This window comes from Cololabis saira, chromosome 17, assembly GCF_033807715.1.
Source record: "Cololabis saira isolate AMF1-May2022 chromosome 17, fColSai1.1, whole genome shotgun sequence".
In the NCBI taxonomy this organism is placed as follows: Eukaryota; Metazoa; Chordata; class Actinopteri; order Beloniformes; family Belonidae; genus Cololabis; species Cololabis saira.
Window position 1 is genome coordinate 8346830 of NC_084603.1, and position 11879 is coordinate 8358708.

Below are 11879 nucleotides of genomic sequence, written 5' to 3' on the forward strand. Positions count from 1 at the left end.
ATATATATATATATATATATATATATATATATATATATATATATATATATATATATATAATTTGATATCGCTGTTGCTGCCATTATATATTTTATTTATTTATTTTTTTATTTTTTTAATATTTATTTAATTTTGTTCTCCCTTAATGTATGTTTTTTTTTTTGCCCCCCTAGGGTAATTATGGGGAGGGTAGGAATGTGGGTAGAATAGAAGTCATGAATGTGAAAATGTGAATTGTGAAAATTATTGTGAAATAAAAAGATATTAAAAAAGATATATATTTAAAATAAATAAATGTGCTTTAATTCCCCTTTGTGTTTTCATTTAGGCTCTATTATAGGAATTACATACATAGGAATGTCCACAGCATTTCAGTGTCAACAAAAGTCGGCCAATCAGATTTTTAGCACATAATTGTAGTCTGTAAATTGTTGACAGATAGTTATTTTAGGTTTGTTGTAGATCTGTTTTAAAATGTAAGATACTGGATCTCGGTCGGGCTAGAAATATTCCTGTATTTTTAAATCCAAAACTTGACAGGTATGAACAATGGTAGGACTCGATTGACATTAGCTTTATTAAAAATATACACATAATACAAAAAACAAATAATACAACAGGGATTCGAAATAATATATAGCTATATACAAATATAATGAGGGGAAGTAATGAAGATAACTACAGCAACAAGCAGAGTTTCAACACGGATACATTTCAATGACGCACGCGACTGTTATGGGTAATGTAGTTTCTATAGCTACAAATACATTAAGGGACTACATTTCCCAGCGTACTCGGAGATTGTGCAACCTAAAAGGCGCGCCGTGTAAATGCTGTTTTGACCGAGTTTGACGGGAATATGTTGGGGCAAGTTCCCGACCTAAACCAAGGCTCAACTTTATTATAACAAAACCCAAACTAGAAACGACCAGGGATGTATAGTGTTGGGTAGATAATAGTTTATCCGTTTAAGCCTATTGTGTGAAAGTCGGCAGAATGTTCGTCCTTAAGCGTGTTTTGTTAATTGGGGGCATCATTGTTCCTCAAAGCACCTCCCTCCCAGTGAGCCACTTCTGTACTTGTCTCCGCCGAGCATCCCGCAAAAGAACCAGTCCGTACAGTTCCGTGGACAGTGAGCGGTACTCTTCTCTCGTGAAATCAGTGATGTCCTTCAAAGTCAGCTCCCAAACTCCCCAGACCCTCGTTCTGGAAGATGAGCAGATGTTCGGACCCGTCGTCAAAGCTCAAGCAGCTTCAACACCTGTGATGAGGAAAGAGCCGACAATCCTCCATCCTTTCTCAAACTCTGATGGGAATCTGGACCCAGAAGAACTTGAAACTGGGCCTCCAGCTCGGATTCTCTTAAATCGAGCAGCAGACAGGGCTTTTGTGCCGAGTGTGACTCGGGTCCTCCAGCAGACTCTTTCTCCTGAGCAGATCTTCTACCTGGAGAGATGGAAGCGGAGGATGATCGCAGAGCTGGGAGAGGACGGCTTCAAACAGTACAGTCAGAGTAAGGTTATGGTTTTATTTTAAAATCACTGAATCAAGATGCTACCACATTGTAATGATAATAATAATCATAATAATAGATTTTATTTATAGAGCACTCTTCATTCAGGGAACATTGTGCTTCTAATTTACACATTGAGTGATTTTCTCTTAAAAATGTGTGTGGTTCAAAGGTAAGGTAAGGTAAACTTTATTCATCCCTAGGGGAAATTCATTTGTCATCATCATCATCATCATTTATTTTAACTCACGACCATGATCACATGGTATGGAGCACAAGTACACAAACATTTGTACATTTATACAGAGGTGTTAAAAGTATTCACATTCATTACTAAGGCTTTAGTAATAATATAATAAGGCTTTCTTCTTCTTGCCCCTTTTCGATCATGGAAAGGAACATGTATGTTAACTACCATTTCCATGATACGGAATAAATAAAATTGAAATGAAATGAAATTACTCAGGTAGAAGTATAGATACTAGAGTTTAAAAATACTCCTGTAGAAGTCGAGGTATCATCTCAAGTTTTTTACTCGAGTAAAAGTATAAAAGTACTGATTTAAAAACTACTTGAAGTATAAAAGTAAAAGTAATGTAAGGGGGGAAAAGCCATTAAAAATGAATGCATCTTAGTATAATGCAAATATATAAAAGAACCATATATGTGTACTATTGAGCATTAACATGTGTTTCAGAGAGCAGGAGATATGATGACTAGTTGTCTATAAGTATTGTAATGGTGCAAAAAGTCAAACTTCAGAGGCATGTTATCATTTATCGTAACCTTTATTGGAACGTACATCCAAGTTTAGTTGCAGGAATCTGAGGCAACGGATGTAAGAACAAAACTGGACAAGAACATCTGAAACAACCACGACCAAATTCACTCTATCCAGATGGCGCAATTTAACTGGATGGTTTTTTTTAAAAGCCGAAATGAAATAGAGTAACAAGGCTGTTTTTAAAATGTAAGGAGTAAAAAGTACAGATAATTGTGTGAAAATGTAAGGAGTAAAAGTAAAAAGTCGTCTGAAAAATAATTACTCCAGTGAAGTAAAGATAACCAAAATTTCTACTTAAGTAAGTTAAGAAGTATTTGTACTTTGTTACTTGACACCTCTGCATTTATAGCAAGTGGTGGGCTGTACATGTTCAACTAAAATACTCAATTTGGCAAAATAAATATAATTTAAACAGAGGAAGGACATTCCTTAAAAAGGCGCCTAATTTATGAATAACATTTAACTTATTAGATTGAAGTAAAAAAATCAATTTAAACATAGATGGTCGGTTTGTATAATACTTTGGTAAATATTTTTGTCTGAGATTCATTATATTTACATTTTTACATTCGAACAAAATATGAAACTCATCTCCAATACGGTTGACATTACAGAGGTTACAGAATCTCTGACTTCTATCCAGACCTTTATACCTACCTTCCTAAAATTACATATGGCCTGCCTATAACTTTGATTTTGACACAATAAGTACTGTTCTAGCTTAAACTCTTGCTTAAACTCTACATATAAATATCACACGACGTCATCCTATAGAGTTCACTTTGCCATTTTTGCAGAAATTGATCTTTCAACCTTTGCTCAACAGTTAGTTTCAACCAGTCAATGTTATTACATGTTTGAGAGAGCCAGAGGTAAGATAAACCAAAGTCATCCAGTATCCGCTTTACTAGCAGAATCCATGGAGACTGAAATACATCACACAGCAGCAAGACACAGAACAGAAATAAACAGGACAGACAAATAATAAATAAATAAATAACATAGTTAATAAGCCTACGTATTAATTAATACAACAATTACATATAATCGTATTTATACTAAAAAGGGAGGTGTTCTTTGTACGTGAACCCCATCGGTGGAGCCAGCTCCCCAACATATCAGACCTTCAGCCATATATCCCTGATTATTGCTTCCTACTTGAGATGTCGACCCAGATAACGGATGAGACCCATCAGTGTTAAAACATGTTTCTCTTCATTGTCTTCACCTAACGAAGAGTAAATATCTGAACTATTTTAACAGTGTAGTCATAAAACAGGAGTTGACCCTGCAAATAGAGAAAATATCTGAACTATAGCTAAACTCCTGAAAAGGAGGTGACCCTGCAAATAGAGAAAAACCACCAGTGTAGAATCTTATAGAAAAACCCTTCAAACCTTTAAACAATTCATAAAATCTTAACAGAGGTATCATAGAAAACTGATTCAGAGTTGTTTTTTTTACAGATCTTTTTAGACAAGGGAAGCTGTTCCATTCAGCTCTGGAGGACATCCTGACATCAGGGGTATCATGGAAGAACAGAAACCCCTCAGATACGCCAGAGTTTCTACCTGAAGTACAAGGATACATCGAGAGCATCTCTCACGTACTGGAAGATGTCAGTGCAGTCAGAGCGATTGAAAGCACAGTGCATCATGGCACGCTGAACTACTTGGGAATTGTGGACTGTGTTGCACGTTACAGGTAAATATTAAAATCTGCAGGTGAATTCTACTTTTGTCAACAAGACTTAAAGGAGCATGAGGCAGGATTGAGGCAGGATTTATGAAAGAAATTCGTATACCATTTAAGTTTTCTAGTAATAATGTCAGATGAAGCGTTCCAAACCAAAAAGAATGAGCCCTGTAGTGTATCTCTCCGTTGCCTTGAACAGGCTGTGTGCTGCAAAATGTGCTGCAATTCCGGGCCGGAATTTCCCGCACTGTCCTGCGGATGTGACGTCAAATGACGCTGCATGCGCGTTCTCCCCGTTCTCCCGTGCCGGCTTCACTGTTGGCTGCAGTACCCCCGACGGCCGTCGTGGCAAAAGCGAAGCCGGCACGGGAGAACGGGGAGAACGCGCATGCAGCGTCATGTGACGTCACATCCGCAGCCCAGCGCGGGAAATTTGGGCCCGAATTGCAGCACACAGCCTGTTCAAGGCAACGGAGAGATACACTAGAGGGCTCATTCTTTTGGGTTTGGAACGCTTCATCTGACATTATTACTAGAAAACTTAAAACGTATACGAATGTTTTTCATAAATCCTGCCTCGAACCTGCCTCAAGCTCCTTTAAGAATTTCTTACTGCCATAAGGTTTCTCACGGCCTGTGTCTGTCTGCAGGGGTGTACTATGTGTTATTGACTGGAAGACGTCAGAAAAGCCTAAACCATTCTTGAGTAACACGTATGACAACCCTGTTCAGGTGGCAGCGTATGCTGGGGCTTTAAACGGCGACGATAACTATCAATACCAGGTGATAAATCTTCAGTCTAATGTCTTTGTTAAAAATGGACAAACTTTTAGTTCCTTATGTCTGTGAATTTGCTGAACATTGACATAGTCACTGACTTTTACTCGCTGCAGGTAGAAAATGGACTCATTGTTGTGGCCTACAAGGATGGTTCCCCCGCTCATGCTCATCAGCTCAGCTCAGAGCTCATGTCGGACTACTGGAAGACATGGTTGTTACGCCTTGAAGAATTCACAGATAAAAGGTAAAGAAGTCTTGAATGTTTTTTTTTATTTTTATCTCAATTTCTTTTTTTAATACAAAAAAAACATCATATATTTTCTACAAAAAAACCCCAAACAAATTCAGTTTTTGTCTTATTTAGTTGTAGTATTTGAATTCTTCATTTAAATGAACTGAGGAACTTAAAATATGGATAATTATTGATTAAGAAAATGGAAAATTTGGACCGTACTTGCAATGGCAGTTTCTTACATTTGAATCAAATCATTAAATGAAGAATAATTCTTTAAGGAGCCATTAAAAATAATTTGTCTAAAATGTTTAGATGATAATTGATAAGTCTCAGATAATCAAAAGACCTGTTAAATAGAAAAGTAAACACTATAAGTGCTGCCATAGCAGCTATAAATAACATTGCCATTTGATGACAGAAGTCTCTCTGACCTCTACATCCTGGATGAAACACTATTCTTGTTAAAAACTCTTACCACATTTGATCTTGTGGGTGGTGAAGAGCCCTGTTAAACATTGGTTTAAAAGGAAAAAACGTAGGTGTCCAACTGGATCAAAATCTGCGGACTGTAAAGGCCATAGGATATGATTTGTCTTATTTTCGTACTCTTTGAACCATTCAGTAATCTTTTTTGTCTTCAGGATGGAGGCACAGTCATTCTGGAGGAGTCCACTGCCATCAGATATTATTAACGTTTGAAATAGTTTCATCCAATAGTGAAAATATTCAGAACGTCTTTGAGTTGGTTTACATTAACCCTTGCCTCCAACCAGAGTCTCAGTTGGGTCTCTTGCTCGTTACCCTCACAGCAAAAAAGATATGTTCTTTCAGAAAGGACAAAAACATTATTTGCAAATGGGAATTTTTAAAGAAGTAACAAAGCTGACATTTCAAATAGTTGGTTGTGATGAGATTCTTGGGTTTGTCACAAGACTTTCCGGATATCGGGGTTTGTGTCGTTGTAAGACCATAACTACTAGTAGTTATGGTCTTACTAGTCATTTTGTTTTGTCTGTCTTTTATAGCTCATCACCAAATTCTTTGCCTAGTTTAACTATACCCTGATTGGCAAATTCTTCTTCTTTTTTTTTTTTCAGTCTTCTGAATCATGAAGATGATAAATCCTGTTATGACAATCTTATTTTGACACCCTTAAACATCTTGCTAATATTGTGTCTGACGAAGCTGAGCTGATCAGTGACTACTACTCCTTAGACCATGGGAACGTTTCTTAATCAGCTCTTAAGAGTTTGGTACCACCAGCTATCAAATGTGCATTTGTCTTTGTAATTGAAGTCCATGCACTGTAAGCATAAATGTACAGCACCAATCTAAATGTGTTTTTTTTCTAGTGCTGTTCATACAGAGGGCCATGGTGCAGCTTGGTGGCTGAATTTCAACATCCATGCTTCAAGACTGACCAGTTTTGAAGCAGGGATGTTGAAATTCAGAGCAGGAATGAATGTGTATTCATTATTTGCACAATGCAATTTCTTAATGCAACTGCATATATTGTGTTTCACATGAATTTATTCTGGTTCCTCCTTGAATGTATCTCTTAATGTTATTGATTATTGAATTCATATTGATGATTTCTTTGTTTTCTTTATTTCTCCAGATCCCTGCATGCGTCAAGCCCTTCTTTGGAAAAGAGATGAAATGTGTAGAGAAATCCTGCAGTGATAGTTGGCTGGAACTTTTGCATCAAAGCATCTAAAGCCACAACTGTTAATGCAAAATAATCTTTGAATCTTTGAAGAAGGCTTTTTATCCCAAATTGTTTAGAAAAGGAATTTCAGCAATTCATGTGAAAATGTGCATTCCGGCCTTTATTGAAATATTTAAAAATCATTGAATCCAAACCAGGTTTCTCTGTGTGAGGGATCTTCAGTGAAGCCCATCCCTTTAAAGAGTTTATAGGAAACCTGGTTCTCCTCCTCTATAAAACAGAACACTGGATAGCCTCGATCCTTCAGCCTCTTGGCCATGCAGCTGATCAGGGCTTTGGCATAGCCCTTCCCTCTGTGCTCTGGCAGAGTATACAACATTCCTATGGCACATGATGGATACGTCAGGATCCAGGACACAGGGTTTTCCTCCGCATCCAGCACACAGCAGGAGGGAAAGTTTGCTATCATATTGTGGATCATCCGGACAGCCCCTTGGTTCTTTCCAAACTTCCATGTCTTATTCACCAGGTCCTCATGCGATTCATCCAAGGAGCTCAGTTTGATTCCCTGGCTGATGCAGAACAGAGGAAAATACTTTTTATAGCAGGAAAACTTTATTTTAGTGAGATATATTATTAATTACATAATGGTAGTGGAGAGATGTTTATACCAGTCTAAAGAGGGAAGCTTGGATGCGTCCTCCAGAATCATCATGCGACATACGGCCAGTTTGTGGCAAGGCACATTCATCTCCAACGCAACTGCTTTGACTATCTCCATGTTGGGAAGGCTGGTTCCTTAAACAAAAAATAAAAGCTCTAATCTGTAACCATGTTTTATTGTATTGCTTTTGAAGTGCCTAATAAAATGATGTGTCAGAATTGGAAATGCCATTCATGAATGAAAGTTTTATTATTGGTAGACTGTATAATATATAACAGGCTGCACATGACTGTCATTTTTCATAGCTCTTGTCTGCTACATGGTAGTACTGATCTTTGTCCTCATAATGGTTTGACGTTTGAGACTTTGACACAGGGATGGAGTGTCTCTCCTTAAAATTACTGGTCAGCTTTATGGAGGAGGACTTTGAACAGATCAATAATTTGAATCAAAGAAAGGTTTTCATTAAATTGAAGAGTAATTTAAAACCCACTTTAGTTATGATGTATATATGCATTATTAGAGCACAATTAGCTGGTTTAAACAAAAAAATAAAATGAAAATCAAACGAGCCAATTACCAAGACAAAGATACTTGGTCCATTCAAAGACAGAAGAGTTTCTCAGGATCTTCCGTAGAATTGCTTCATCATTTGCAAAAACCACGGTGTCTTTGAAGTGATCATTTTTCTGTTAAAACAAATATATCACAATTCACAAGAATAAAAAAATAACCCAATTGGGGATGTATTCAGCGCTCAGTACTTGGTCATATCGTGGCTTGCAGACGACGACGCTGAAATCGGGCCATCGGTCCACTAGAACCTGCAGGGGGTCTGATCGCAGCCGGTTCCTGAGCACCAGGAACCCGTAAACCTGCGGAGTCAAGCGGTGTTTTCATACCGGTCAACGAAACCAATCAATCAAAAAACAAAGCGACATGCACGAGCTCTCAACCTGCTGGGACCGAGGTAGATATCTCCTCACTTCTTCCTCTGCGGCTTTCAGCTGATCTTTGCTCAGCTCCATGTCTGCTTTTGTCCCAGAGTCAAGAGAACATGCTGAAGCAGCTGCCGGTGTTCTGGGGGCGGGCGCTCACTTCTCTATTCGATCTTTCGACACGTTAAGTGAAACTATTTATGCCACTGTCGTTCCTGGAGACATGTGCTTAGCAGAGGTGTCAAAAGTATTCACATTCCTTTCTCAGGTAGAAGTATAGATACTAGAGTTTAAAAATACTCCTGTAGAAGTTGAAGTATCAACTCAAGTCTTTTACTCAAGTAAAAGTATAAAAGTACTTGTTTCAAAACTACTTAAAGTATAAAAGTAAAAGTAATGTAAGGGGGGAAAAAGCCACTAAGGGCAAAAGCCATTGAAAATGAATGCATCTTAGTATAATGCAAATATATTAAAGAACCATATATGTGTACTATTGAGCATTAACATGTGTTTCAGAGAGCAGGAGATATGATGACTAGTTGCCTATAAGTATTGTAATGGTGCAAAAAGTCAAACTTCAGAGGCATGTTATCATTTATCGTAACCTTTATTGGAACGTACATCCAAGTTTACTTGCAGGAATCTGAGGGCAACGGATGTAAGAACAAAACCGGACAAGAACATCTGAAACAACCACAACCAAATTCACTCTATCCAGATGGCGCAATTTAACTGGATGGTTTTTTTTAAAAGCCGAAATGAAATAGAGTAACGAGGCTGTTTTTAAAATGTAAGGAGTAAAAAGTACAGATAATTGCGTGAAAATGTAAGGAGTAAAAGTAAAAAGTCGTCTGAAAAATAATTACTCCAGTGAAGTATAGATAACCAAAATTTCTACTTAAGTAAGGTAACAAAGTATTTGTACTTCGTTACTTGACACCTCTGCTTAGACATAGACTGGTGCAGGATAGCAAAGTCTAGAGATAAGCCTGGTGGAAAATCTAGAGACAGTTTTGCATCCTGTGTCAGGATTGTGAAATATGTATTTATTAAAGAGGAAATACATATGTGAACAACATGATATTTGCATGAATTAAAGCCGGGGATAACCATGGTTTGGAGATGTGTAAGCTACTAATGCATTGGTTTATGAAAACATGGATTTGTTATTGTATTAACAGGGTCAGTTAACACTTTATTATGGTCCAGATTTGGTTGCTTTGAGCTTAAAAATTAACAAACAACAACTAATACACCTTTACAGTGATTTCATCATTGTGTAGGCTATCAAATGGAACCGTGTGTCTCATATATCGCCTTTAAATCGCAGATTAATGCATAAAGATCCTATACAGTGTGTTTACAACTTCAAAAGTTGAACTCAAACCATGCCGCCCTGTAAGATTCATCTTCAATGAAACCCAAGGTTTTAAAAAGGCTGTAGGACACTTTGTTCTCCTCCTCTATGAAGCAGTAAACAGGGTACCCTTCAGAGAGGAGTTTCTTGGCCATGGTGCTGATCAACACTTTGGCGTAACCTTTCCCCCTGTGCTCCGGCAGGGTGTACAACATCCCCAGGGCGCAGTAGTTGTACACCAGCATCCAAGCCACCAGCTGACCCTGGATGTCGGTGATGCAGCAGGACGGGAAGTTGCTGATTAGGTTTTTAATATTCCAGTACCCTTTCTCATCCCCTCCAAACTTCCAAGTTTTATTGACCAAGTCTGTGTGGGAGACGTTGAGAGATGAAATCCTTGATTCAAGTTCGCTGTTGGGGGGTAGGGGGTGGAATTTGTTTGAAATTATGAAATTGGTCGTATTCTATTCACAGTAGCTACATATTTGTGTAAGAATACCTGTCAGCAGGTGGTGAAAGCAGGTAGCTGATATCTGGCAAATACAGGAGATGCACCAATGTAAAGCCTCTGTTGTTGACTTGTCTTTCTGCAGACACTTCTTTGAGCATCTGTGCATGAGAAATGTCAAATCCTATAGGACAAAAACAATTTAAATTGATATTTATTTGTACTTATTTAATTCAATTTCCATTCAATTTTATTTGTATAGCGTCTAATACAACAAATGTTGTCTCTAGGCGCTTTTCAGAGACCTAGAACATGACCCCCGAGCAATTATTACATAAACAATACATACACATACTGTTTTTATGCTTTTATTCATGCACTATGCACTTTGTTTGTATGTCTATCTTTTAAACTGCAAATGATGATGAGCCTGCACAAACAAGTTTTTTACCCATGTTACTGAGTAATATGATGTGACAATAAAGTTGACAGTTGGCAGGTAAAAACTCCCCTAGTGGGATTTATGCAACAAACTATGCAGCATGATGGACTTTCAATATATGCATTATTATTATTATTATTATTATTATTATTATTATTATTATTAGTAGTAGTATTATTATTATTAAAGTATTACATGCTTATGAATAACATGAGTAACTAAAATAAACCATTAATGTATGACATTTTTTTTCCAGCATATATGTTCTTTGTCATAAATACTCAGTGGTTCAGAACCTTTTTCCCCCATGAGAACTTTCATATTTTTTAAGCTACTTTGTTTTAGTGTTTGTTTGTTTTTTCATAACTCCACACATAGTGTAAGAAAATGCATTTATTTAACGTGTGATTGTACACGACACCAACCTCACCTCCAACTAGGAAATAAGTGCTCCAGTCAATTGCGTTTTCATCAGTCAACATCTTCCTCAAAACCTCTTCATCTGTGCTGTAGAATGTGACTTTTTTCGTGAACGCCAGGGCAGCCTTGCTCGCAGCATACAGACGTACAGAAACCCCACTAGTTCAGCATGTCCAACTCTCCAGCAGCACGTGAACTCACCTTGGGATCAGGACGGCAAATAATAACTTTGAACCCTGGCCATGAATCAACCACGACCTGGAGTGTACTCTCCTTATTCCTGTTAATGCCGTAGAGGAATCCGTATACCTAAACACACATCAACAGCTGCACTTGGTTAAAAGTTCGAGTACAAATAAACCCATATTAAATGCTGACACAAAGAAGTGCTGTTGGAAGTTTTAAATGCGACATGTAGCAGTCTACCTTGTAACTCTTCGGTAAGTGCGTCTGCAGGATTCCTTCAGCGATCTGCAGCTCGTCTTTGTTTAAGACCTTCATGTTTGCAAAAGGAAGTGTGTCCTCATAGCAATGTACAGTACATGACCTCGGGCATTAAAAACAACTTTCTACCCAAAATGGGACGGCCTTTATAAATAATTGACAAACTGTCCGAGACTTATTGGCTGAAACAACTTCCTCTCGGCAAAATAAAAGCGTGTACATTTTATATATGCGCGCGCGCATATATATATATATATATATATATATATATATATATATATATATATATATACAGCACTCGAGTTGTAAAAATAAATCAGGGGGGATGGTGGATTTTATCATATGGGGACAGATAATTTGTGCTGCATATTACAAATAATAGCACTGACCAAAACACCTGCAGAAATACTGCAGGAATGATATAGCAGCAGTTAAATGCAGCCTTCTGTAAGCTTTAAATATCCACTGGGCTTACATCTAATACATTAAA

The 11879-nt window shown here is 37.5% G+C and overlaps 3 protein-coding genes across 4 annotated transcripts; 1 reads left to right on the forward strand and 2 right to left on the reverse strand.

Annotated features, from left to right (window-relative positions):
- The first annotated feature begins 816 nt into the window (after positions 1-816).
- On the forward strand, positions 817-7565 carry mgme1 (mitochondrial genome maintenance exonuclease 1). The gene is made up of 5 exons (XM_061745038.1): positions 817-1513; positions 3764-4001; positions 4643-4775; positions 4886-5016; positions 6626-7565. Exons 1-5 carry the CDS (start codon positions 997-999, stop codon positions 6663-6665), a joined length of 1059 nt encoding a protein of 352 aa, XP_061601022.1. The 5' UTR covers positions 817-996; the 3' UTR covers positions 6666-7565.
- On the reverse strand, positions 6600-8625 carry si:dkey-76k16.6 (uncharacterized protein LOC566817 homolog). The gene is made up of 5 exons (XM_061745041.1): positions 8297-8625; positions 8105-8215; positions 7921-8029; positions 7348-7474; positions 6600-7248 (listed from the first exon to the last, which is right to left on the reverse strand). Exons 1-5 carry the CDS (start codon positions 8366-8368, stop codon positions 6849-6851), a joined length of 819 nt encoding a protein of 272 aa, XP_061601025.1. The 5' UTR covers positions 8369-8625; the 3' UTR covers positions 6600-6848.
- Positions 8626-8690: 65 nt separating this feature from the next.
- si:dkey-76k16.5 (uncharacterized protein LOC566887 homolog) lies at positions 8691-11549 on the reverse strand. Of its 2 annotated transcripts, XM_061745039.1 has the most exons (5): positions 11372-11548; positions 11147-11254; positions 10956-11076; positions 10135-10267; positions 8844-10046 (listed from the first exon to the last, which is right to left on the reverse strand). In XM_061745039.1, the coding sequence occupies exons 1-5, from the start codon at positions 11444-11446 to the stop codon at positions 9647-9649; spliced, it is 837 nt and encodes a 278-aa protein (XP_061601023.1). In that variant the 5' UTR covers positions 11447-11548; the 3' UTR covers positions 8844-9646. The 2 variants fall into 2 exon arrangements, with proteins under 2 accessions (XP_061601024.1, XP_061601023.1); XM_061745040.1 differs by lacking the exon at positions 10956-11076 and having other exon boundaries at positions 8691-10002; positions 11372-11549.
- Between the last annotated feature and the right edge of the window lie 330 nt (positions 11550-11879).

Bases quoted from the DNA above. Each gene is read 5' to 3' on its own strand.
- mgme1 (XM_061745038.1), top strand. From the start codon at position 997: ATGTTCGTCCTTAAGCGTGTTTTGTTAATTGGGGGCATCATTGTTCCT. The intron at 4,776-4,885 runs GTGATAAATCTT...TACTCGCTGCAG, and splicing joins ACGATAACTATCAATACCAG to GTAGAAAATGGACTCATTGT. The intron at 5,017-6,625 runs GTAAAGAAGTCT...TTATTTCTCCAG, and splicing joins GAAGAATTCACAGATAAAAG to ATCCCTGCATGCGTCAAGCC.
- si:dkey-76k16.6 (XM_061745041.1), bottom strand. From the start codon at position 8,368: ATGGAGCTGAGCAAAGATCAGCTGAAAGCCGCAGAGGAAGAAGTGAGG. The intron at 8,030-8,104 runs GTACTGAGCGCT...TTGTTTTAACAG, and splicing joins GCAAGCCACGATATGACCAA to AAAAATGATCACTTCAAAGA. The intron at 7,475-7,920 runs GTAATTGGCTCG...TTTTTGTTTAAG, and splicing joins GACCAAGTATCTTTGTCTTG to GAACCAGCCTTCCCAACATG.
- si:dkey-76k16.5 (XM_061745039.1), bottom strand. From the start codon at position 11,446: ATGAAGGTCTTAAACAAAGACGAGCTGCAGATCGCTGAAGGAATCCTG. The intron at 11,077-11,146 runs GTGAGTTCACGT...CTGTATGCTGCG, and splicing joins TTTGCCGTCCTGATCCCAAG to AGCAAGGCTGCCCTGGCGTT. The intron at 10,268-10,955 runs GTGAGGTTGGTG...TTTGTCCTATAG, and splicing joins CACTTATTTCCTAGTTGGAG to GATTTGACATTTCTCATGCA.